The sequence below is a fragment of the Malus sylvestris genome, chromosome 8 (assembly GCF_916048215.2).
Source record: "Malus sylvestris chromosome 8, drMalSylv7.2, whole genome shotgun sequence".
Lineage (NCBI taxonomy): Eukaryota > Viridiplantae > Streptophyta > Magnoliopsida > Rosales > Rosaceae > Malus > Malus sylvestris.
This window is the reverse complement of record NC_062267.1, coordinates 5,616,681-5,643,009: the sequence shown is the minus strand read 5'-3', so window position 1 is coordinate 5,643,009 and position 26,329 is coordinate 5,616,681. Positions and strand designations below refer to the sequence as shown.

The window sequence follows — 26,329 nt, the reverse complement described above, 5'->3', positions numbered from 1 at the left end:
GAATTGGATTCACTCCGGACCTTAGTGTCCGGAACCTAAGGATCAATTCATCTAGGATGCAACTTAGTGTAAAAGAAACCAAAGTTGTTGGTTTGTGTTTGGTGGGCAAACAAAATAAGTTAATGAAGACCGTTGGATTCAATTTATGCGGCCCATATAAGTTGATCCTTAGGCTCCAGACACTAAGGTCCAGAGCGGATTCAATTCCCAATAATACCCCCAACAGCGTTTCCAGCTGTTGGCACGTAGAAATCAACCACTCATCATCTGTTAAATCCAAAAATTCACTCAAAACTTATTCAGGCTCCAAACATTTTTTTTTGGTCAAACGATATATTTTGTTAGATTAGCCACCGACGGATATTGCACTTGTATGATGTTAGATGTTAGATTAGCCACCGACTGAATTTGAACTCACTCCGTCATGCAACGCCACAATACCTTTCCACCACCGTGACAAATGACCATTTGTTTTGTGCTCCAAATATTAATTTAAAAAATGCAACAGACTCGTAATGACCTTTACTTTCATCTCATGTGATTTCCAAATTATCATATAACCTTGAGGAATTTAATTTCTCACCTATTCAAAAATTAACCACCAATCATCAAATCCAAAAATATTTCAAATCATCTAGAAGGCATAAAACGTATTTTTTTATTTTTTATTTTATTTTTTGAACAAACGAGATTATCTACACTAAAGGGAATGTGTGCGCTTAGCCTCACAATGAGCTAACAATAATGTGTTTCAAATTCGCATTTGGCGATCATCGAACCTAAGACCTCTCACTTATAAGTGAAAAGGAATACCATTAAATCGTAATACTAAATGGCAACAACGCTTTTTAAGCACTATAAAAATGTTAGAATCTATCAAAATCACATGCGATTAAATAAAAGGAAAACTAATGAAAATGACTTAAAAACTTTGAGTTTTAATCAAAATGACAAAAAGGTGATGTAAGTGAATAGTACCAGTAGTGATTTTTTAAAGTAAAAATGTAATTTTTGTTAAAAGTGAACAATATCAAAAATGTTTTGTTAAAATTTCCTTAAATAAAGCACCAACCCAATAAAATTGTTTTACCATCGCACCGGTAAAATTTCTAAAATTATTGCAAAGAACAGTTCAAACTTTTGTTTGGCCCAATGGACTTATACCCGACCCAACTATGGCTCACTTGTCTCTATCATTCAGTCAGCCCAATTTCATTTTTAGAGCAAACAAGTATTTATGAATATTATTGGCACTTCGAAATGTTTCTTCTCAATTTGTTTGTGGTAATAAAATATAAAGTAAAAATTGAGGGAGTACAAGATGAAAATTCGTAACAAAAAATTTAAAAAGTATAAGCAAATTGATTAAAATTGCAAACTGACCTTAGAAGTTCAAGTGTATAATTATGATAACGTAGTTTTGTTGTAACATGTCAGGGGAATTGGATGCATAATAATTTTTAGTCCCCTTCAAACAAAAACGAGTTTTTATTCCTAACGATTATTTTAGTGATACTATCCTTCCCAATATTTAAATGAATTTTGAATTGTACTCATCACGTGGATGAAATGAATAAAGAGTAAATTGTCGTTTGACTTCCTGAACTACTACCCTAGTTGAAGTTGGTCACCTGAACTATGTTTTTGGTAAATTAACCGTTATGATCTATTTGAAATTAGCCAATTAACTCCTCATTGTTAGATTTAATGATATTCTAGTTTGCCATCAAATACAAGCACATGATGAGCACATGATTTACATTTAAGGGTAAAATCGTGCCAATATTTAACAGCAAAGTAAATGAAATTTAATTGAATCTATGAGATCTTAGTTCGTTTATTCCAAATGGTTTAAGAGTTAATTTACGAAAAAAATAATTCAAAGTGTCAATGTTAATTTCAATTGAAATAATAGATTAGGATGTCAAACGATAGTTTATTCAGAAGAATAAACCAAGGGGAATAGATCTCATCCGGATCTCTCCCACCAAATTCTAGGGATCCGGAGATTCGGACCCTTGAAATTTAATCAAACGGTTATAATTATTATAACTTTTAGAGGGACCTCATGTTTGTAGTCGTTTGATCAAATTTCACAAATCCAGATATTCGGATCTCTAAGATTTGGTGGAAGAGATCTGGAGGGAATCTCTCCCCTAAACCAAGGTCTTTTAACACAAAAAGTTTCATTCCAATCCATGATGGATAGGCTGGCAAATCATATGCCAAAATATAATTAATGTCACAAACCTTTTTAAGGATAAGGATGGGAGAAGCTACTAGCATCCCCTTATGACTCCATGACCCACCATTTTGGTGGCAACCGGCAATCTTGTCCCTAACTCCAAATCAAACTCCCTAAAATATACACCATGAACGATCCATCTTTTTATTTTTATTTTTAACTTTTCCACTTTTAGTTTTTAAATATTATTAAAAATTAATTTATTTTTCACGTACCGTAATATGATTAAATAGGTGAGACTCGCTCGTATGTTATATTAGTACTAACAAAAAGTTTGACAGAAAGCTAATAGAGTTATCAAAATGATTTGCAAAACCAATTTAAAAAATTATAGACTTTCTGTCACCTCATAATTTAATATCAATTTTTATACCAACATTATAAAATTTTATAACAAAAATATTAGATGACAATTTATAAAAATTCGTCTCACTTTTAAGAGAATTTCCGAAAATTTATCATCTAAATATATTATCGAGCTTAGTACGGTCCAGTCAACCGACCGTCTATTCTCCCAAGAAGATAATATACACTATTTTACATAAAATACAAAAATTAGAATCCAATTTTTTATTTACAAATGTAAATAATAACATAATATTTAATTTTTAATTGGGGCCTGTCTTTTCTAACTTTGACTGAAGAGTGTGAGAGAAGAGAGAAGAATCATCCGAGAAGGAAAACAGAGCTCTGCAGCTTTCGGCGCTCTTTCTTTTTCTTTCTATTTTTTCCCTTTTTGTTTCCAGAATTGGCAAACACTTCGATAACCCATTTCGCTTCCTCATAACTTTTCATACATTTATATACAATTCCCACAACATTCATTGGTTTCAAATTCCAATTTTCGGCTCTGTTTTTATTAAAATTCTGATTTAAATACACACCCAAAAAGCACCATTTATTGTCCACGTTTAACACAAAAGCACTTATACAAAAAGCAATTGCGATTCAGCTCAATCTGCTTCTGCTGCTGGTGCTTCAGTGCAAAACTCCACTGCCCAGAAACGAAAGGTGGTTTCTTTTTCATAGGGTTAACTAACTGAAAGCTTCTTCTTTTTGTGTTGTATTGTTCTACTGTTGCTCTTTGCTTTTTTGGGAATTTTTTTCTTCTGGGAGAACAGATCTCTGCTTTTGATCTTGCTTGACTGGATTAAGATGTTAGTTTGATTGAATATGATTTTGGGTTGTTTTTGGATTTAGTTTTCTTTGATGGGTTGCTTTCAAAATCTTTCCTTTTTGCGGAATGTCAATTATTTTAGTTGGTGGGCAATTTTTTATTTTTAATTTGTTTGGTGTCCAGCTAAATTGTTAGGAAAACAATATATATTTGTCAATTTATAGGTAGACCAAATGCAAATTTGTAGTTAATATTTGCTAACTAATTATCTTTGCCTAACTTGGGCCTTGGCTGATGGGTTTATTCTTAATTTTGTATTGATGGTGGCATTGTATCTTAATTGTTATATTTTGTTTTGTTTTTGGGATTTCTGCCCATGTTCTGTAGTGCCTCCCTTGATTGACATTTAAGGTTTGTGATTAGGTCCATTTGATATAAATTTTTCGGAAGGGAATTGAAGATACTTTGTACACGTCGTGCAGAAGACTCGTCGTGCACTGTCTATGCTGTCTATTTTGATCGAAATATGGGCATACTCTGCAGTAGAAACAAACATTACGACGAAGCGGACGACGAAGAGAATGCTCAGGTAGATTATGCATGATAGAATACAAATTTTGTAAAGCTATTAACCAAGAGTTGCTGGAGCAACTTTGCGTTTACTATTAGGCTCTAATTTATTGTCAATGCGTGCATTTCCAGACTGCAGAAATTGAAAGGCGAATTGAACAAGAAACGAAGGCCGAAAAGCATATTCAGAAACTTCTACTACTTGGTACATATCATTTAATGGGTTTCTTGTTAACTTTACCTTTTGTGAGGTGATGGTTTCCAATCTCAGGGAAGTAACTAATATAACTTTAGTATGTTTCCTGTTTGATGTTAATGAGTTTGCACCTGGTGCATTTTCGTGGTCATTTCGAGAATTACAGCTTTAATTTTCTCATTAACCATGGTTTTCGCTTCCACAACTAATATGATCAACCTTTTTTTTTTTAAGGTGCTGGGGAATCCGGGAAGTCCACAATTTTTAAGCAGGTAAGACATTGTATACGCTTCTGTATTTAAGTATACTGTCCTTTATACTAACAGCGTAAATATTTTTACTTTCGTTACACTTGATCTATTTGTAGATAAAGCTTTTGTTTCAAACTGGATTTGATGAGTCCGAGCTCAAGAGCTACATCTCAGTCATCCATGCCAATGTATATCAGACCATAAAAGTACGCAATACTTGAAAGGGTGTGTTGGTTATTTCCCTTTCTGCATTATATAAGGAGTATTGGAGCCCACTCTTTATAGAAGAAAATATATCTTGTGGACTTGTATTCAGAGAAAAAGAATCTGAATGTAATGCTTCTATCTAACGTATGCATGATATCGTTGAATAGGTACTGTATGATGGGTCAAAGGAGCTTGCTCAGAACGACAGAGAAACGTTTGAAATATCCAGTGAAAATAAGGTTTGAGCTCATCCCTTGATTATCTATTACATTGCCTTTTCTCATGTTGTCTTTTAATTTAGCAGACAAGTTGACGGATTTTGATTTAACCGTTTCTTAACATATGATTTATACTTAAAAATTAATGCACAAGTTTCTTTTATTTAAAAAATTTGGCTTTTTCAGCCCTTTGCTTGAGTCTTATTGAATTTTGGATTCGTTATTAGGAAATTGGAGAGAAACTATCAACATTTGGCAGCAGATTGGATTATCCATGTCTCACTAAAGAGCTTGCACAGGATATAGAGACTCTTTGGAAAGATGCGGCAATTCAGGTAGCTGTTACTTCGTGCAACTGACTGACATATACCATTTGTTTGACATCAATCCTAGTGTTGAAATCCAGATATTTTTTACTTTTGCTTTTGCCTTTTGTCCAATGCTCTAAGTGAAGCACCCCCACTCTACAATTGTAGGAAACATGTGCTCGTGGTAATGAACTCCAAGTTCCTGATTGTGCCCACTATTTCATGGAGAATCTTCAAAGATTAGCTGACCCAGATTATGTTCCAACCAAGGTACCTAAAGCTCACAGTTGTAACTCATTGTTCAAATTGAATGAAGCACTATAATATATTATATGTATGTCGGTTTGTAGCTAAGGCATGACAAGAACTTCTTGCACTAATGTGGAAAAGTTACGAAGTTATAGCTCTAAAGTGGCATGTTTTCGTATTGCAGGAGGATGTTCTTCATGCGAGAGTTCGTACAACTGGTGTCGTAGAGATCCAGTTCAGGTAATTATTCTGTTCTTTTATTTCATAAAGACTTGTGTAGACTTTTTCTTGGAACTTTGACATTTTATTTGTAGTTGTACTGTTATCCTGACCGGGCCAATTATCAGTTCTAAATCAGCTGATTCTTGAATTTGTAGAAATTCAACCTAGGGATGCCAATATAATTTAATTTAGTTCAAGATTTTCTAGTAACCCATGCACATTTTAGAATGATGCATTTATTTTCAACAAATTTCTATTTTGTGCGACTCATTTATAGAACCGTTGAAGTTTCTAACAAACAACTCGTTGATGACTATGATTTGCAGCCCTGTTGGAGAAAATAAGAAAAGCGGTGAAGTATATCGACTCTTTGATGTTGGAGGCCAGAGAAATGAGAGAAGGAAATGGATCCATCTATTTGAAGGCGTTACAGCTGTAATATTTTGTGCCGCAGTTAGCGAGTAAGATCATCCTTACTTTCAGTCATCCACTTTATCATCATAGGCATGCAGTGTGGTAGTGATGATCCTGGTCTTTGACTAGTCACCAATCATTTTTTAAAAGATACCTCTGCCGAGATGAAGTACTTTTTTATTGACGATTGTGTTTCAGGTATGATCAAACACTCTTCGAGGATGAAAGCAAAAATCGAATGATGGAGACAAAGGAACTTTTTGAGTGGGTCTTGAAGCAACCGTGTTTTGAGGTTTTCATTTCTTCTATTTTCTTGCAAATTTGTGTCGCATGTGTGGTTTGCCGGTTGCACAGATTTCTTCTTCTAACCCGGGTGGGCTCTTTAACATTTTTTTCTTCTCTTTCTTTTTTTATTTGGGTGCAGAAAACGTCGTTCATGCTATTCTTAAACAAGTTCGATATATTCGAGAAGAAAGTTCTAAACGTAAGAGTTAATAAATCAGTGTACGGTTTTTCATTCGTGGCAACAAACTAACATCCTGTATGGGGCGTTGAAATTTCCTTGTGTAGGTGCCACTTAACGTCTGCGAGTGGTTCAAAGATTACCAGCCGGTGTCAACAGGAAAGCAAGAGATCGAACATGCGTATGAGTAAGCATATACTTTACATCTTTGTTGTGGTCCTTTGCTTTGGATGAAAGGAAAATTACTAAAGCGTGCGCGTGCACGTATTTAGCTATAGCGAGCCCCTGAAAACCCTGCCAACCTGTCTTTTTGTCCAAATTGTTGCCAAAAGGCCTATAGCTGTCTGAAAGCTTCACCACCATATTGCAATCATTTTCACAATAAAAACACTGTCGTTGATACATCCAATACAGGGACAAACCTACTCGATTATTTGTGGCCGAACCCCGGACCTACTTCATCGTCTTTTCCTAAACCTCCAGTATCTGTCTTCACCTTCTTGCATAGATTAGTTACCATAGTAAATCTACGATAAACGAGAAAGCTAAACATTGTAAATGTTTGCATTCAGGTTTGTGAAGAAGAAATTCGAGGAACTGTACTTTCAGAGCACGGCCCCTGACCGCGTAGACAGGGTGTTTAAGATCTACAGAACCACTGCCCTTGATCAGAAGCTTGTGAAGAAGACTTTCAAGCTCGTAGACGAGACGTTGAGACGGAGAAATCTCTTCGAGGCCGGATTATTGTGACCGGGGACACCAAGTTGTATTTTGAAGAAGACATTCTGATCACCCTCAGCAGATTCCTTGATTTTTAGCATTTTATATTTTCAATTAAAATCCTGTTCCACTTAACGAGTGTCATGACAGATGTTATAACATATAAAAATGATTGTTGCAAAGGACCTATAGCTAAGTTGGTTACGAGAATTCATCTTTGCGCTCGAGGTCCTGATTCGATTCTCTCCGCCCCAAATCCCGATATCGCATGCGTCGAAAAAAGGGAAAACACGTTTTTAGTTTTGTACTTTTCACAAAGTTTCACTTCCGTCCCTGTAGTTTTCAAGATCAATATCATCGGTTCTTCCTTATATTCTCAAGTTGTTTTATTAGCAGGACACTAGCAGATTACAGTGCCTAATTAGTTGGTTAATGGCCTAATTAGTTGGTTAATGACCCAATTAGTAGGTCCATTTCATTTTGTAATAAAGTAAAAACAAATAAAAATAAAGTAAAAACAAATAAAGGCAGGTCGGTTGTGTCATATGTCGTACTTGTCAAAGATCATATGATTCTTCCAGACTTGCAGGCAGATTCCGACCAAATAATTCTAAGTGATAGGTTGGTCAAAAGACTCAACAGAAAAAGAAACCCACCAATAAAGCATGCCAAGTATTTTTCTTACCAATAAAGTTTCTTCTTCGTGCTCAAACACGTTTTCGAGGAAAATATTTTTCGCACACTTTTTGTTTTGTTTATTTAATGTTATATTCTTTTGTTTAGCCGTTAGATTGGAGAAATTTTTGAATGTGACGGGAATACGGATGATATATCACATGTTTTTATGTAAGTAGTGAGAAATTTTACTTTTTAAGTTATTAACTTTTTAACACACATATTCCATAATTTGCAAAGTAACATGTAGTGTACCATATCGTGTGTCGATCACATTGAAAAATCTCTCGTTAGATTGAATAAATTAATAAATGATTCAAGAGAAGAGATAAAATGGAGCAAACAAAAGCACGAATATCATTTCTCGTACATGAAATCATCAAACTCAGATGTTTCGTATTTGAGCAATCTTTCTTCATTACTCTTATCTATGTTCTTTAAAAACCCTAATCGATCAAAAACACGTGAGAAATGCACTTTAAGGTGTTGATTAATCACCAGAGTAGACGTAGAATAAAATAGTTTGGTATCTAAGGAACAAAGCAATTTTGACGAAACATTAGCTTCAAATGCACGATGAGAATTTGCAACAACACATGCCATTGCCATGTATTTATGCAAAATTAAAAACATGAAAAGCTTGAGTTTAGTACCCCTCGCATGCTTATGTTTTAGGGTTTTATTACTTTTCCCATCCGTGCGCATTAGTTTTTTCCCCCCAAAAAGGAACAAAGTTTTGAAGATATTTTATATTACCTAGAAGTCCAAACCAAAATTATAGATACACTTACTGTTTATTTGTATCATTATTTATACCATCTCTTCAATAAAGGTAGGATCCCTCGACACATTTAGGTCTCATCTCTATTAGAAGGATGATATAAGTAGATAGTAAGAATATCATTTTTTCAAAATTCCCCAAGTTCCATGTATTTTGTTCCAATTTCTTGGGAGGTACTTTTATTTAATGGGTGCATTTTGTTCACTACCTTAAAATAGTGATAAATGCACAGTTTAAACTTAAGATTTATGTTTATTCACTAGACAGGTCTTGAAATTAAAAATCTTCTAACAATGATAAATAGGATGGTAAACATCACCATCAATTGGGAGTATTGAGCAAAAATGAGAAACGCTAAGGAGACTTCCTAAAAAAGTAGGACTCTTTATGGATTCTCTGCAACTCATGTTTTTTGCATAATATTTTATAACGTTATCACAAGAATTAACGTTAAACTGTGAGGTGATAAAGAGTTTATAGAGAGTTCACGTTAAATGTTACTTTTCAATAAAAATAAATAAATCAAAACTAAATGAAAATACATCACAACGTGATGGATAATCAGATGTATGATGAGCATACTCTGTAATTTATGGCAGTGGGCACATATGCTCCTTAAAAGTAAAAGGCAATCGCAACCGACCACGCCTGCCAACTGGATTTGAACACACGTGTGCGAAGAAGACAGAAGGTTGAAGACAACTTTGGCGGCTAACACCCAAGGACATAATCGTCATTTCGCTATAGCCGAAATTTTATTTGTTCACAGAAAACTTTCGTGGCCAAAGCATATATTCATTTCTCTCTCCGCTTTATTCCCGAATTTTAAAATTACAGAAGAAACCCAACTTTTTGCATGCAGAAGAAGCACCGAAGATCAAAAGGAACACAAACCAATTGATCTTTCGCCCCAGAAGCTCGATTGCTGCAATCCCAGGTTCTTAATCTTGTGATTTTCCTTTTCTTTTATCTGGGTGATTTTTGTTTTCTGTTTGGTTATTGAGAAATGAGGAAATGCAAACGCAGAAAACGTGAAAGCCGACAGAGAATGACAAAGAAAAGTGCTTTTCCCATATCCATTTGCATGCATTTTCTCGCTTTCCCATTTCCCATTTCCAATTTTCTGTAATTCTTTCCAAGAACAACTGATTCGCTTTTGATTAAAGGTGTGACCTTGGTTTTTCATTAATTTGTCCTATTTTATCAAATTGTTCTGATGGAATGTTGAAACTTGAAATTAATGGTTAGGAATTTGGGTTTTGGATTATGAATTGTATCCGTTAATATCAAATTATTTGCTTTATGTCAATGGAATTGATTGAAAATGTTTATATGAATTGATCCCAGAAGCAATGTTTATAAACTGCACTGTTACATTTCTTGTTAATGTTGTTATGCATGAATTTTCTTGTTCATTTTCTGAACTTCCATGTGAATTTCTGCAGGTGTATATCGTATCGTATCCGTCTTGATTTATATCTTAAACTCAAATTTTGTGTTGAGGAAGTTTTAAGAGCCAATTAGGGTAGGATCCATAACAAAACATGGGGATTAAGAGGTTCGGGTTCATGGATTTCGATGAAGGGTCTCCATACAATTCACATTTTACTTCATTGGCGGACAATTCATTGCACCGGTGTAGATACTTTCATGTTCCCGGAAGTTTAGCCCTTGAAGGAGCATTTAACCACGTTTCTAAACTTGCCGGTTCTTTACCATTCTTCTTCTCTAGTGGACCCAATACAAATGCTTCTAGAGAGAAAGAGGGTAATTTGCATGATTCTGAACCTGGACACTCCACGTCTTCTCCACAAGTTAAACATTTTACTTCTGGTCGACATAATTTTAAAGGATTTCACTTTGGATTTGCATTGAGAGGAGAATCTGCTAATGCAGTTGTTTTTGGAAAGATTTCGGCTTTTGTGATGCAATTCCTACACAGAGAAGGTGAAAAGCTACATTCACATCCCATGCTCTCGTTAGCTGCTGGACTTGTACCTCCTTTCGGCAGCTTGTAAGTCCTTAAGCCTATACCACGGAGTAGATTTGATGTGTAAATTTCCCATGGGTTCTGCTTTTGACGTTGACTACAAACCGTTTTCTTTGTTAATTACCACCAGATCATCAAATGTACTAGCTGTTCCATTGGAGAATACTGATGTCATGGACCAAAAGCCTTGTGAAGTTGAGCATCACAGGTGTGCAGGATTACCATTTCCCGACTTGGACTGGAGAAAACAAGCAGTGGAACCTAAAACCGGCACTGAGTTTCCTATGATTTTGGACAATGTTTTAACACAAGAGAGTAATTCCAGTTTAAGTTCAGAGGTTGGGGCTTGTCCTTTTGTTCTTCTTTAGTGCAAGGCTGCCATGTTTATCTTCAGATCTTCTCAGTTACATGATTTAATATTGACATTGTATACTGTTGCAGGTCCTTGTGGGAACTGGATCCAAAACAATGACGATAATCAAAATAAAATCTCTGAAGATATATGCATTTGGGTTTTGTAAGTTATTAGTATTTATATGTTACTTCCAGTCTGCAATACTTTTTGCATCCATTGTCTTACTTACTCTTTTATTTATTTATCCATTCTTTCTATGTAGATGTCCATCCTCACTCGGTTTGCAAGCAATTGGGGGCAAAATACGCATCCATTTCAGTTGATGAACTAAACAAACGCCATGATTTCTATGAGGATCTTCTCAGGTAATGACAACTATCACGATCCATGCTACACGGTGTAATTTTCTCTATTTTTCTTGTCCATTTTTTTCTGGTAAATGAAGATCGATTAAATCAGTGGATACTAAATACTTAACATTTTTTATTATTTATTTATTGCCAGCTGCTAAGTTTCCTGTATTTGATCAGATTTCCACAACTTATTGCATTTTTCTTTTTGCCTATAGAGCGGATATTGATATGACAGTTAGGCTTGTGGTTAATTGCAACGGGATGAAAATCGATACTGTGAGAGAGTAAGTTACATTTCTGTTCTGTGCATCCTTGGATATTTATTTGGGTTTTGGATGTCCCTATTTTAATTGAGATGAGAGACAATCTTGAGGCTTTCATTAGGATTACTGTTCTTAAACACTCATAATCCCTGTCTCTGATATCATCATTTTTAGTACACCATATAGGTTCCCTCCATATTTCGTAGTGGCTTGGATAGGCCTTGAAACGGGTGGTGTGTTTGTGAGAAAGTGGTTTTGCAAGTTAATTTGCCATGTTCCGTAAGCTTAGCTTCTGCTAAGTTAGCCTTGTTCCTTCCTCGCTATGTACCCTAGTATATACATGTTACAGCAATGTTGAAAATTGAAATTTGTTAATTCTCATTTATGTACTTTTGATTACATTTGATGCAGTGTCTTTGAGAAATCCCTTCGAGACCGATTAGTGAAGGTAAATCATCTCCCTTTCTAGAATCTTTCTTTTTAGAGTTTCTGATCTGTTATTTGCTAATTCTTGTCCTTTGGTTCTTTCAGACAAACCCAGAGACTGACTATCATTGCATAAGAACATTTGGTTCAAACTTTACACAAGATATTCCCTTGCCATTGGTAATACTATATTATTCTTGTATCCTTTCTTATACCATTTTGTTCACTGAATTACATTAACATTCTCGAATATTTCAGGGAACAACAATCGATTTTCAACGCACAGCCGATGGAAACTTAATTACTAAAAGTGAGTGGTGATTGCTTAACCAAATGTCAATTTGAGCACAAAGTATACAGGGTTGACAAGTCCCCAGAACTGTCCAACGCTTCCTTTCACATTTCTATTTTACATTGTAATGCTTTAAATTTGCAGTTAAATTTGTTGATTGCTTAGCATTTTTTATGAAATTTTGCAGTTGAAGGTAATCAGGTTGGAGCAGTCCACAGCAAGGATCTATGCAGTAAGTGAATTTTCCTTCTGAACTATCCGTTTTATTTCGATACTCTCCTTGGTACATTTTTATATATATCTCATCAAGTCTCAATGAATATGGTGAAAAGAATCCAATCATATACTTTTCCGGGGATAGATTTCTGATGCACAAAGTTCTACTATCAGGGGCTTTCTTTGACATGTACCTTGGAGATGTTCCCGTGTCAGAGCAAACAAAAGAGGAGATTGGCAGAAACGTCGTCAATATTATACGAAGTTGCTGAAATGTGTCTCCCTTGCCTATCTTTTTAAAGGGCAAGTGGTTGCGAATCCGGTGAAACTGCTGAGTGCTTAGCCGTATTTTTCGTTTGCAGACATCAGCTCAACAGTGCCAGATGTTGAAGACGTTGATGTGGCTGGAAAGCATTACAAGGGCAATCAGTGCCCTCGCCGGCTCCTAGGATAGTGATTATTTTCTTACGAAATGCGCCATTCTTTATAGCTTAGCACACGTTAGATGACAGCCCCTAGAAAAAAAATCATCAGCTTCGAATTGTAGCTACTGAAGGTACAAGTCCCATAAGAATAGTTTGGTTTCTTCTCAATGGTATATAGTCTATACATATTTTTACCATATGCTACACAGTTTTTCATTTAACTTCTTATTTCCTTCATCCCTACCCTAGTTGGTGGAAATGGGTATTGTTCGGCTTTATTGTTTTATACTGATACCAGTTGATCAACATGCAAAACGATATAAAAACAATAATGTAATTATACAGGAACTCATATTGATGAACTGTTGTGTGCTATTGGCCCACGTATTAGATATTTAACTGGAAAACATATCCTACACTTGATCTTGGCAAAAAAGCCGAACAAGGTCTATGCCTGCTACTCAACGGGCTAGCAGTTTTAGAACAACTTCCCGCTCAATTTTTTCCTTAACGTTCCAATTAACGAGACATACTCATGAATTTTTAATCAACTAGGCATGCAGATCCGAACTTATGACCAATATACCAAGAACTAGTTAGAGTGAAACGGCTCTTTGACTCATTAGAACCATCTCTGTCGAAACTTTGCCGTCCCTCATGTTACATGCTTCCCATGGGCTATAAATTGTCTATAAACATAGTTTTTAGTCAAATTTGAAAGCTTGCCGTCATAATATGGAAGCAATAAACATGTGACTTGTTACACCTTTTTACTAGGAGTTGAATTCAACATCTTCATGTCAAAAACTCAAAATACAAGGCATCGGAGAGATATCACTAAGCTGTTACGTCATTGGCCTTCCCTAAACCAATGAAGTTCTCACACACTTTTTCCTGTTAGAGTTGGGTCGGTTGATTAAAACAATATTTTCGCTCATTTATGTCAAAGTTCAAACTCACTTATAACCTCATTTATGTCAAAGTTCGAACTCACTTATAACTTGATTCAAAGTTCGAATTAAATCTCTCAAAATTTATGAAAACTTCAGTGGATGGGTGATGAGTTTCTACTCATGCACTCAGGTTTGAAACTCCTCTCTCCCCTAAATTTTTGTAATAGTTTCGAACTCTCTCCGCCCCCTTACTATTTTGGGCTTTCTAATGCTAGCTAAGGGCCCTCTAATGCTAACAAAAAAGGTAAAAACCAACCAAACCAAGTAAATATCTACCATATATTCAAGTATAGTAAAACCTTAAGTTAAAAATGTTTGGTTCCAAACCCACAATTTTCCTCTTCCACCCAATATCCCACGACCATACACAAAATTAGCTTATCTTCTCTAAACCTCTAACCTGGCTCAACTCTCAATTTTCCCGCCATCACAAACCAAAACTGATTAACCAGAGCCAGTTAAATACCACCTCATAACATCATCTATTTTCCCAAAACAAATTAACCACCAACCAGAAAAACACAACCAATCACTTTGATCTTCTTCCCTCTTATTTAGTTTGATTATTAAAGTAGGCATCATCTGTGGCCTTCTTCACCCCATCCCTTCTTTTTTCAGCTTTCTCAATTGTGAAGTTGGGTTTCTTTTCTTTTCAAAGGTGTTTTGGCACCTGAGTTTTCGAAAATTATATGGTAATGTTTGTTAGAAGAAGAGGCGTCGTCGCCGTGGTTGTGGCATGCCTCGCTATCTTCCAAGGACTTGTTCTTAGCGTTCATGGCACTGGTTTCAATTATAAGGACGCCCTCACCAAGTCCATTATTTTCCTTGAGGCTCAAAGATCAGGGAAACTCCCTCCCAATCATAGACCTGCATGGAGAGGCGACTCCGCCCTCGATGACGGCAAAGAAGCAAATGTTCGTCTCTCTAACTCTCTCTCTCTCTCTCTCTCTCTCTCTCTCTCTCTCTCTCTCGCTCTTTCTTTGAGTAATGATTACGTTTTGTATCTTACCGTCGCATGAACGTTCGTGAGCAAGTCATGTATGAGGGTCAGATACAAATAATTTCTCTAACTTTTGTTTAAATTTTTAGAAAACTTCATTTTAATCCCTAAAAAAGATGAGTTTTAGATTATAACCATATGTAAGATTAAAATCCAATTTTAGTCCCTAGCACATTAATCATATCATTTATTAGTTGTATTTTGATGTTTTATTTTATCCTTTTATTTTTATTTTAATGTATTAATTACATTTAAATTTAATTTTTATTTCATTCATCATAATATATTTTAATGTCTACATTTAGGCAACTAATTTTTTTATAATATATATTCCGATAACAATTTTGTATGTTCTTTATTTAGGTACATTAATACATTTGAATGTTTTGGTATATCCATTGGTACAAACATGTAATTACATTGATTCAATATAATGCATTTCGGTCAATATAATGTATTTCGTTACGTATACTTTGGTACACACATTTGAGTATCGACTTTTAGGTACATTAATTCAATTATTATATTTCGGTAAATACATTTAGGTACATACATTTTGGTATTGATATTTAGGTATATACATTTTCGGTATTGACATTTAGGTACATTAATTCAATATAATACATTTCGGTACATACATTTAGGTTCATTATAATATATTTCGGTACAAAAAAGTCAATTTTATATATTTTGGCACAATCATTTCTGAACACTTATGTATTTATATATTTTTGTATCACAATTTTTTTTTAATATTTTCTCATTTACATTCATTTCTAATTAAAAAAAAAACTAAATATGTGCATATTAATAAAATTAAAATTTAATATGGAGAGATTAAATAAAAATACACATTAAATAAAAAAAATTGAATGTAAATTTTGATAAAAGTACACTCAAGGGATTAAATTGAATATTTAATCTAGCACTAGGTTTTTTTTTAATTTTAATCTTTTGCAAGGATTAATGTTGAAAAACCCCTTAAATTTTTGTAATTTGAATGCTTGCTTTTAATGCAGGTCGACCTTGCTGGAGGATACTATGATGCCGGGGACAACGTCAAGTACGGTCTTCCGATGGCATTCACCGTCACAACTCTGTCGTGGGCTGCCATGTTTTACAGGCAACAGCTCCAAGCTACTGGAGAACTGGAAAACGTTCTTGCCGGCATCAAATGGGGCACCGATTATTTTCTCAAAGCCGCCAGCAAAAACAGATTATACGTTCAGGTATAGGAATTAATTAAGTTGGTATTCATTATTTTTAAAACTATAAAGTAATTAATGCTAATTATTTATCAAACTCTTAAAGGTTGGAGACCCAAATAAAGACCATGAATGTTGGACTAGACCAGAAGATATGCAAACACCAAGAACTGTGTTGAAGATTGATGATAAAACACCTGGAACTGAAATTGCAGCTGAAACTTCAGCCGCCATGGCTGCCTCTGCAATTGTGTTCAGAAAAACAGATCGTGCCTATGCTCGTAGGCTACTCAACAAAGCTAAACTCGTACGTTTTTTTTTTTCAGGCATAATATATGCACAAATAAAACCGATTACAGACTTTTCAACTGCTCATATACTAATCAATGTGTACATATATCAAATTCTTCTAATCATTGTTTTTCTCTGTAGCTCTTTCAAATGGCTAAGGCGCATAAGGGAACTTACGATGGAGAGTGCCCTTTCTACTGCTCTTACTCTGGCTATAATGTAATTTTCTTCAACTCTCTCCCTCTGAAATTCAATTTTAGTTTAAATTATTGAATGTTTTTTCTCGTACTAAAAGAAAATTGAATTGCTGGAAAATGTAGGATGAGCTATTGTGGGCAGCAACATGGTTGTACATTGCCACAAAGAGGCCCGTGTATCTCAAGTACATTCAGGAAGAAGCCATAAGCGCCACCGTGTCTGAGTTTAGCTGGGACCTTAAATACGCCGGAGCACAAGTCCTCCTCGCCAAGGTACTTATCTACAAATAAATTCGTACCATCTCAACTTATCATTCGTCGTACCGCACGGAAAGTTCTTGTGTTTGACAATCAAACCAGATGAATTGTCTGACCCTTGTACAAAGAAATGGGCATTTCTGGATTTAGATACCACTTGGCCCAATGTAGGTACAAATTAACTCAAATGCAAAGGTTCCACTCCTTTGTGAATAAATGAGTTAGATAGGCTAGATGATCCGATTGTTGGACTGTCCACCTCTCCTTCGTGAATGCATGAATTAGACAGTCCACCTGATCCGATTGTCAAACTATCCACCTGGTCTTACTGTCTACAAGACTTCTTTTGACACATTTCATTATCAGCCATGATAGTAAGAGTAACAATATTAGCTAATTGAACTAATTTGATTGTCTTACTTTGTGAATTATTGCAGCTGTTCTTTGATGGTGAAAAATCCCTAGAAAACTACAAAAACGGTGCTGACAGTTACATTTGCTCAAACATCCCCGACAGCCCTTACCACCAAATCACAATGACACCGGGCGGTATGATCCACTTGAGAGACGGAGCCAACACCCAATACGTCACCGGAACAGCCCACTTATTCGCCGTCTACAGCGACATCCTCGCTCAACACAACCAAAAAGTCAACTGCGGAGGCAAACAGTTCGACTCTGCCGCCCTCATGGCCTTTGCCAAGAAGCAAATGGACTACTTGTTGGGTGATAATCCCAAAAAAAGATCCTACATGGTCGGGTTTGGACCCAACGCGCCCCAACAGCCCCACCACAGAGGAGCTTCGGTTCCGAAGTCGGAAAACAGCCTCGTTAACTGCGCCATGAGCTTCGTGTACTGGTTCAAGAAGGATGTGCCAAACCCTAATGAGTTGACTGGTGCCATCGTCGGTGGGCCCGATAGGTTTGATAACTTCGAGGACAAACGTTGGGCGTCATCGTATACCGAGCCATGCACGTACGTGAACTCGCTCGCGGTCGGACCGCTGGCGAAGCTTGCGGCCTAAGAAAAGATCCATGCACGGCCGGTGATGTGTTGTCCAAAACCCTAACCCTAATCCCATTACCATTCTACATACAATTTTACCTAGAGAAAGTGGTTTTGGGATATAGATGCAAACTTTTGGAAACAAAATGGACCTCTGTTGAGGGAAAGCTGTAGAAAGAAGGGTGTAAAATGGTGATATAAAATAGTTAATGAACTGTTTTCCTTTTGTTCTCTTCCTTCCAAAAATGTTAACTAATGGTTGTATTTTCTTATTCATACCATGTTTTTGTACCACATCATTTGAATTAATCAGATTTTTAAATTTAGTTCATTATTTAATAAACTAATAATTAAGAAAAACTAGTTAATTAAATGATGATTGTAGTATACAAGGAGTCTTTCTCCTTTCTTTCCTTGGGTTTTGCAAATTTTTCAAATGATATGACTGTTCATATCAGATGCCACCTAAGGTGGTATAAAAATATGGTATAAAAATATGGTATGAATAACATTACTCTTTTCTTTATTTTATTTCTTACAAGGGAAACTATCCTGTATGGTAAGGGGTTTGAGCATAAAAAGAGTAAAGAGACGAGCACATTACTCTAATTAACTAGTCTAACTTGAATATGTATCTCTGTATTTTTAAGGTAATAAAAATTTTACTAATCAAATAAACTGAGGAATATTATCCATCAGGAATACAATTTTATGATTACAAACGCAATAAAAAGAAAATATAAAATGTACCCCACATAACCACATTTAACAAATGGAGAGATAACTTACGCTCACCAGGACAAACTTTGCATCAATTTCTGATGAACTTGCAAAAGACAACACTTTTCCGACAACGAAGCTCTACTATGAGACATCACAAAAATGCCCACATAGTCTTTTATGAGGACAAACAAACGACGAAACCAACACCTAACCAGCAAAAAAAGAAGAAGCTAATTAACTAACATTATTCCGTCTCTAGTTATAACTTTCTCTTTCTTCGAATTGTTGCATTGTTTATATGTACTCGTCTAAAATATGCTGAGCTTTAACATTTGATCATTAATGAATGATGAAAGGAAGAAATATATAGCCTTCCTATATATTCAAACAAATATTGATATTGCATTGGATTGATTAATTGGCTTATTGTATCTTTTTTGTTATTTTATTATTGGATAAGTGGAGAGTAGATCTTGAGACATATTTTGAACATCAGAAAGAAAAGTACCACTCGATTAGAAGTCAATTAGTTGGTTCTATTAATTAAGGTATTTTGGTGACAAAGTTGTTACAGTCAATGTGTCTTTTAGAGAGCATAATCAAAAAGGAAAATTAATGAAAAGATCTTGAAACTTTGAGTTTTAACAATAAAAATAAAATAAAGAGTAAAGTGAATAGTATCAGAATTGACTTTTTAGTGTGAAAATGTGATTTTTCGTTAAAATAAACATTACCGCGAGCCTTCCGTTAAAACTCTCTAATCAAAATGGTTTCGAACAAGTTGGTGTAGTAGTCAAGTCACTATAACGATAAGCTATCTCACAACTGTGAAGTAATATGACATGCCCAATTGGGTTAATATGCCCAATTGGGGTTAAAACCCAATTTGTTTTTTCTTTCTTTGTTTCTTCTCCGATCTCTATACGATTTTAATTCTCCATAAGATCCCCTGTTGATTGATTAATTAATCTCCATGATTCGCAGGGACTTCTACAAAAAGTATATCATACCAACTACATAAACAAATCAATCCTTGCTTTTCCATCATTGTCTACAAGCATCGGCAAGAGGCCACAACAAGGAATATCAACCAATGCCTTTCTCTACAAGAAAAAATAAAACTTAAATCCATTTTAATTTCTGATAATTTTGCGTTCACCCCTTATCTTGCACTTTTATTTATAGTAATCATGATGAGTTTTCTTATCTTATAAATAATACAGATCTATGAAGATTTGATCACCCAATTATATCTTGGATTCTACCTTAATTTTACACCATCATATTCCTATTAATAATTATATTCACAATACTTTCAAAAAATTTAAGCAATTTTATAAAATTAAATTTTTATTAATACGCGTGACAATTAATTGGTTTGGTGGGCTCCACATGTTCCAAGTCAGCATATTAACAATGTTACTAATAAAGTTGGATGATAAAAACCATATAGAGAAGTGAAGTTAGATCGATGAGTTTAAAACGTCAATGGCCAAACTAATAAGTTGGTGAATCAGAAAATCATCTGTGATAAGACCCGCGAATTAATTAACTTATCAAGGTCGGTAGACAAAGAAGCTAAACCTTATCCGAATTCGTTTTCAAAAGTGGGTTTAGAAAGAGGGGGAAGGTGGGGGGACCCACTCCGTTTTGGATAAGCTTAACCAGTCACAGCTCACGAGGATAAGGAGTTATTTTTTGAATTTTCTTTGTTAGAATTTTGATAATTTTTAAATTGTATTCGTTTATTATAGAGTTAATTTTAATCAAGTAGTATTTATTTTTAATTTTAAGTAAAAATATTTAAAATAATTTTTGATCACATAATATACGAACTAACATAAAATTATCAGAATTCTCATAAAAATTATCCGAAAATTATCCTCAATAGGAAGGACCAGCGGCTTCCCAACCCGACACAAACCTAAAAAAAATAAATACTCTCTCCCTCCCGAGGTCCGACCATATTCTTCGACGTGGAAGCTTCTGATGACTCAACGTGGCATGCCAAGAACAAACTGTGGGCGGTGTTTTCAGATAGGATGCGCCCCAAGTCTATGACTCCCACAGGGAGACGGAGATTCCATTTTTATCCGGTGGAACTCTTTTCTTGGTGGGCCCTAATCTCGACCAATAAAATCCCTTGTGCTATTCACACATTCAATTTTAATTTTCACATACTTCTTATTAATTTATGTCTGTTGATTTTCTGCAATTTATCGGATCCGATGATAGAAAACCAAAAAGATGTGAGAGAAGTAAAAAATGATGTGTTGATATCACATTCCTTTTTTTTCTATTGCTCGATTCATTTTTGATTTATTCGATTAAAATTAAAAAAAACCAAAATAAACTTTTTTTTTTTGGTCAAAGAGTAGATATTATTAAAGATAAATTGGAATGTTTATATCCGATGCTAAAATATTAAACAACTAATCCGGCTCAAAGCCAATACATAATTGTTCTCTCCCTCCCTACGCACGGTAAAAGATGCTACATGAAGCGCAACCTCTTTATAAGCACGAAGAGAAAACAAAAACTCAATAGAACACACTTATTGTCGAAGGTGAATAAAAAAAAATAGGAGATGGAAACAGCGCAAGCAGAATAGGATGCGAAGCGGGGGATGACAGCTCATTGAAAAATATTGCAATGTACATCGTAGTTGGCAAAGGGATTTGAGGGTAAGGGAAAGTGATCCTCTTTAGATCTCTTTTTACTTAATTCATCAAGTTTGAGATCTGAATTGTTAAAATTTGATCGAACTGTCATAGTTATTATAATTTATAAAAAGATTTTCTATTTGTAGTTATTGATTAAATTTCAACGGTTGGAATCACGAACTTGATGTATTAGGTGGAAACAGGTCCGTAGAGGATCCCTTTTCGAGGATAAGACCTAACGTCTGTGCTGTCTGTGCAGTGCCATCATTTTTTTACTAATTATAAAATTAATTAATCAGGAACATTATCCTCTCCTAATCACATAATCAAGCATTAATTAATCATTATCCAACAACTTAATCTCAACCACCTTAAAGCTATATATACAAATTAATCCCCGGACAACAAAGTACATGAAGATAGAAACACGATACGTCTCCTCCTCCGGCAAATCTAAGCCGCTCTCGACCGACAATCTCAAGATCCGCCGCCGCTCATTGATTGATACCGGTCGATCCCATTTCTACGTTGAAATCCCAAATCGATTACTTTGCCTGATTTGTTAGATTTGGTTTGCGTTTGTGATATATTAATGTCGACTGCATTGAATAGCGCCGCCGCCAGGATTGGCATCGCGCCATCGTCTGGGTTCGCCTGTGGTGGTTTGCTCTTCGACTCGCCGGAAACACGCCGGAGAGTTCCCGCCGGTGAGGTTTCGGTTTCTTCTTCGAGTTCGTCGTCGATCGGGAAGAACAGCGACGATGAATCGGAGAGATACGATGGCGGCGAAAATGATGAGGCTCAGAGCTCGTATAAAGGTCCGTTGGATATGATGAACGAGTTGGAGGAAGTTTTACCCATGAGGTTAGCAGTTAAATCTTTTTTTTCATTTTTAACTGAAAATTTTACTTTCGCTATATGCTCAAAATAGTTTATGAAATTGTCATAACTTCTTACTTTCGTCATTTAAAATCAATCAAAGTGATTCTTGAATTTATCTACGGTTAATCATGTTGGTTATTTCGTAAAAAAAATTCCTTTAAATAAGATCAAAATGATAAAATACTCTTTTTAACTTTTTTTTGTTGGGTGTTATTCATGTTACAAAAAGCGATATTCTAATATACTCTAATGTATGTAACGTAATTTAAACGGATCAACTGACCTAATTTACGTTTGTAATCGAGTTTGTTTGGTGCTTTTTGACTGATGAAATTATGAAAAAATTGCAGGAGAGGGATCTCAAAATACTACAACTACAAATCCAAGTCCTTCACAAGTCTAGTAGGAGCTTCATCTTCTTCCAACATCAAGGAGCTTGCAAAACCAGACAATGCCTACACCCGAAAACGCAGGAACCTCCTTGCCTCCAATCACATGTGGGAGAAGAACCGAACCTCCTTCCCGCTGAGAAGCAATGGAGGCGGAATTTCAAAGAGACCGATTCCATCCAGTCGAAGCGCATTGGCTCTGGCTGTGAAGCTGGGCAGCTGCTCGGAAAGCAGTACTACTAGCACAAGTGAGGAATCCAATTCGAGCTCAAATCCAACGTCGCCGCGGCCACCTCTCCCACCGGGTTACGCTTGTCCACTAGGAAGTTATGCAGCTTGGAGATCGTATTCATTGGCTGATCTGCAAGAATGTACCACTGCTACAACTGCAAATACTTCACGATTCTCGGCGGCTTCCATGACGAAACCGAACGTGTAGAAACCCTAACTTGAATCTTGCCGGTGTTCTTGCCTGTATCGAGCTGAGTTTGCGATGGTGTTGTCAGGAAATATGGTTTTTCTTGTCTAATTAACCTTTGATTGAAAGTGTAGGGGTATAAGAATTTCAAAAATCTGATGTTATTTGTACATATGTTGAATGAGTAGAAGAACCCAATATTACAACAACTGATTTGCAATCACGAATATAGTTAATTTGCTTAGAATTTTGAATGTTTCTCAAGAGGGGAGCTTTTGACAGAAGCAATGGATTAGGCAGCACTAACAACAATTAACTAACAATAAAGAGACCGATTCTATGCATAATAGTGCGCGCTCAATCTCTGCTGATTATTTTATCTTTTACAATTAACTGTCTAACAAACTGCCACTAAAACACTATCGCTCTACTAAATCTTTAACAATTAACTATCTAACCAACTAAAACACTATCGCTTTACTGAAAAAAAACATACTGCCACTAAAACACTATCGCTCTACTAAATCTTTAACAATTAACTATCTAACCCACTAAAACACTATTGCTTTACTGAAAAAAACACAGAAACTTGATGTAAGTCCATTTTTAGGAGTCTCTATGGGAACAGTCCAATTTTTAATCCTTACTGAATTAGGTCCATAGATTGGGAATCCACATAAGCAAGTTACCCTATTTCTTTGCGAACTTTGGAGGAAACCAGAAAACCTTCTAGCCCAGTTCAAGATTAAGCTTGTGGAAAATCAACAATGGGAGGAAATCAGAAAATCTTTCAGTTGAATTCAAGATCAAGCCTCGATGGCTCTTGAAAAAACTTCCAGCCCAATTCAAGATCAAGACTCAACAGCTCTTGGATCGGCACCTACATTAAGGGACTTCAAAACACATCTTCTACATGTGACAAACACATGTATACGACGTGCCTTGAAGTGGGGGCATTTGTAGACATCGAAATTTCGGTGAAATAAATGTTGACCAATGCATTAAAATTTCAACGTTCATGTATCGTATAAATTGTACAAGTAGTGTGTGACTTAACAAAAATCGGAAAAGTCATAAAAAAGGACATGTGTCATTACTTGGCAGAAATGATTTATTTGATCTGATTATTTAAATCCAAAAAGATCAAGTCTTGGAATTCTATAAATAGAAGGCCAAGCCTTTCATTTCATTTCACCGATTCACTTGACAAAATACACCTCTCTACTTCCAAATTGGAAGAGAATTCCCCAAATCCTTGAAGCTTTAAAACTCTAAAGCTTTCAAGCACCCAACCTCCCAAATTCCCAAGAACCCCGAAGGATCAAGAAGGCTCTCTTTGTTCTTCGTCAAATCTTGGAGAAACGTTCATTAAGATCAAGTCCCGAAGGCCCTTGAAGAAATCCACACAACTGCTCATCAAGATCAAGCTCCGAAGGCCCTTGAAGATCCGTTCATCCTCGTTCATCTAAGATCAAGCCCCGACAGCCATTTGGATCAACAACATCAACAAATCTGCACTACCATTCATCCCTAGATCAAGCATCGACGACCCTTTGGATCAACAACTCATCCACAAATCTACACCTTACGAAGATAGATTCATATGATCAAATTGTAAAAAGAGATTGTAACCCCAAAGTTCATACAAAATATTATTTTGTACATGTGTTCTTGTTCCATTCATCACAGGAATATTCATGTTTACAAAAAGCTTTGGGATGACTAAAGTTAAAAAGCAAAAAATATCTATTTGTTGCAATCCTATTAGAATAAGAATGTGATTGTGTAAGTCCTAGTAAATATGTGAATGTATCTTATAATCCTATTAGGAGTAGATTACCTATTAAATGTTGTAATCCTAAAGGGTAATGAATTAACATTTCCTACTACTATAAATAAAGGCATAATGAGGTGGAATAACACACACCCACAATTACACATCTCTCTTTCTCTCTATGTGTCGCACCCCCTCTCTCTCTATGGCCTCCATGATTGTTCGGTAAATTATGTCTACAACACTATTTACTTGTTGAACATTCTTGACGATGATAAAATAAAGGATTAAGTACCTGAAGCCCCAAACCCTTTTAGTGTCAATCCAAATTGAATGCCAAATTACTCAATGCTTTTTTTTAGTATATCGATATTTTTTAGATAGTAAAAATGCTGTTTTTTGATCTTTTCGGTTTTCTGAGTCATCGATGCTTTTTTTTTTTTTTTTTTTGAGGATAAGAAGTTTAAGTATTGTAGGTTTCACTAGTAAAGGAGTTGGTGTACATTTTATATTTACATTTATGAATCAAACGTGTATTTCATATTCTGTTCATTGGAGAGCTTTCCAATGAACAAAAATAAAATAAAATACTAAAAGTCAATTTTAAAACATTTTGCATCTCTTGTTCGAGATATTTTTCAATTTGTCTTGGAACACGGGCACATACATTATATGTCATTATACATTGAATGAACACTTGAAAAAAACTTTCCTCTACTTGTATAATAGGAGAAATTATTAGATGGTACAGTATTACCACCTGGCACTGACAGCTGGTAGTACCCACCAATAAATGCATGACATGTGGCAAGTTAATTATTAAATAAAAATTAATGGCTGGATTTTACAAGAACCTAACGCCGTTAGGTCTCTGCCAAAAAACTGATGTCTGCCTCTTCTCCTTCCCCACGCCTTCTCCTCCTTTTCCGCCGCAATTGATTCCTCGTATCCCACCTCCTCCTTTTTCGCCAAAACCAAAAGCTTTTGTTGCGCTCCCAATCCAATCCCTCATTTCTCAAGAAAATGAAAGCTCTGCACCGTTCAAAAAAAAAAAAAAAAAAAAACCTCATCCATGTTTACTTGAATCAAAACCCGGAAATCTCATGCTACAGGTACTGGAAATTTTTGCTTGAATCTTACTACAATTTGGTATTTTTTTTTCTTGAATATGACTGCGAAAACCAAAAATATGTGTTTCTGTTATTATTTTCTTCTTAAAGAAAAGAAGGACAAGAGACAAAATCTTATGAATTGGCAATTTGTTTAACTACACTCATAAAGTGGATGTGTTCTTACTAATTCATTGTATTTGATTAAGTGGGATTTTGGTATGTACCAGGAATTAAAAGAATGTCTATCAAGATCTGATGAAACTCCAGGCAATGCCCTATGTCCTTTGGGTATAATGCCTATGGATTAAAAGAGAACTTCTATGGGATTTTTTTTCATTTGATTAAGCTTTTCTCTCTACTGTTTTTTTTTTGTTGGGGGGGGGGGGAGGTCTCAGATTGCAAGAATGAAAGACAGCTTGAATTGGATTTTGGGTTGCTTCAGATTACTACTTTCAGCTATAGCTACCGTTCATTTTGGGTTAGATGTATAGAATTGGATTTG

General features: G+C 35.4%; 4 protein-coding genes across 6 annotated transcripts; all 4 read left to right on the top strand.

Moving 5' to 3' along the window:
* Positions 1 to 2,889: 2,889 nt before the first annotated feature.
* LOC126633319 (guanine nucleotide-binding protein alpha-1 subunit) lies at positions 2,890 to 7,390 on the top strand. Of its 2 annotated transcripts, none has more exons than XM_050303899.1 (14): positions 2,890 to 3,256; positions 3,845 to 3,951; positions 4,065 to 4,137; positions 4,363 to 4,400; positions 4,496 to 4,585; positions 4,754 to 4,825; positions 5,032 to 5,139; positions 5,281 to 5,382; positions 5,546 to 5,601; positions 5,910 to 6,044; positions 6,196 to 6,289; positions 6,422 to 6,481; positions 6,568 to 6,647; positions 7,033 to 7,390. In XM_050303899.1, exons 2-14 carry the CDS (start codon positions 3,889 to 3,891, stop codon positions 7,208 to 7,210), a joined length of 1,149 nt encoding a protein of 382 aa, XP_050159856.1. In that variant the 5' UTR covers positions 2,890 to 3,256; positions 3,845 to 3,888; the 3' UTR covers positions 7,211 to 7,390. The 2 variants fall into 2 exon arrangements, with proteins under 2 accessions (XP_050159856.1, XP_050159855.1); XM_050303898.1 differs by having other exon boundaries at positions 3,786 to 3,951.
* A 2,020-nt stretch (positions 7,391 to 9,410) lies between these two features.
* LOC126633318 (fatty-acid-binding protein 2-like) lies at positions 9,411 to 13,151 on the top strand. Of its 2 annotated transcripts, XM_050303897.1 has the most exons (12): positions 9,440 to 9,573; positions 9,663 to 9,802; positions 10,082 to 10,650; positions 10,757 to 10,964; positions 11,068 to 11,143; positions 11,244 to 11,346; positions 11,550 to 11,618; positions 12,009 to 12,045; positions 12,129 to 12,203; positions 12,282 to 12,333; positions 12,503 to 12,547; positions 12,706 to 13,151. In XM_050303897.1, the coding sequence occupies exons 3-12, from the start codon at positions 10,181 to 10,183 to the stop codon at positions 12,801 to 12,803; spliced, it is 1,233 nt and encodes a 410-aa protein (XP_050159854.1). In that variant the 5' UTR covers positions 9,440 to 9,573; positions 9,663 to 9,802; positions 10,082 to 10,180; the 3' UTR covers positions 12,804 to 13,151. The 2 variants fall into 2 exon arrangements, with proteins under 2 accessions (XP_050159853.1, XP_050159854.1); XM_050303896.1 differs by lacking the exon at positions 9,663 to 9,802 and having other exon boundaries at positions 9,411 to 9,573.
* A 1,234-nt stretch (positions 13,152 to 14,385) lies between these two features.
* LOC126633316 (endoglucanase 16-like) lies at positions 14,386 to 18,197 on the top strand. Its single transcript, XM_050303893.1, has 6 exons — positions 14,386 to 14,823; positions 15,929 to 16,138; positions 16,221 to 16,421; positions 16,547 to 16,624; positions 16,726 to 16,875; positions 17,298 to 18,197. Exons 1-6 carry the CDS (start codon positions 14,599 to 14,601, stop codon positions 17,883 to 17,885), a joined length of 1,452 nt encoding a protein of 483 aa, XP_050159850.1. The 5' UTR covers positions 14,386 to 14,598; the 3' UTR covers positions 17,886 to 18,197.
* A 3,446-nt stretch (positions 18,198 to 21,643) lies between these two features.
* LOC126633324 (protein OXIDATIVE STRESS 3 LIKE 1-like) lies at positions 21,644 to 23,150 on the top strand. The gene is made up of 2 exons (XM_050303906.1): positions 21,644 to 22,116; positions 22,485 to 23,150. The coding sequence occupies exons 1-2, from the start codon at positions 21,845 to 21,847 to the stop codon at positions 22,960 to 22,962; spliced, it is 750 nt and encodes a 249-aa protein (XP_050159863.1). The 5' UTR covers positions 21,644 to 21,844; the 3' UTR covers positions 22,963 to 23,150.
* Positions 23,151 to 26,329: the final 3,179 nt, after the last annotated feature.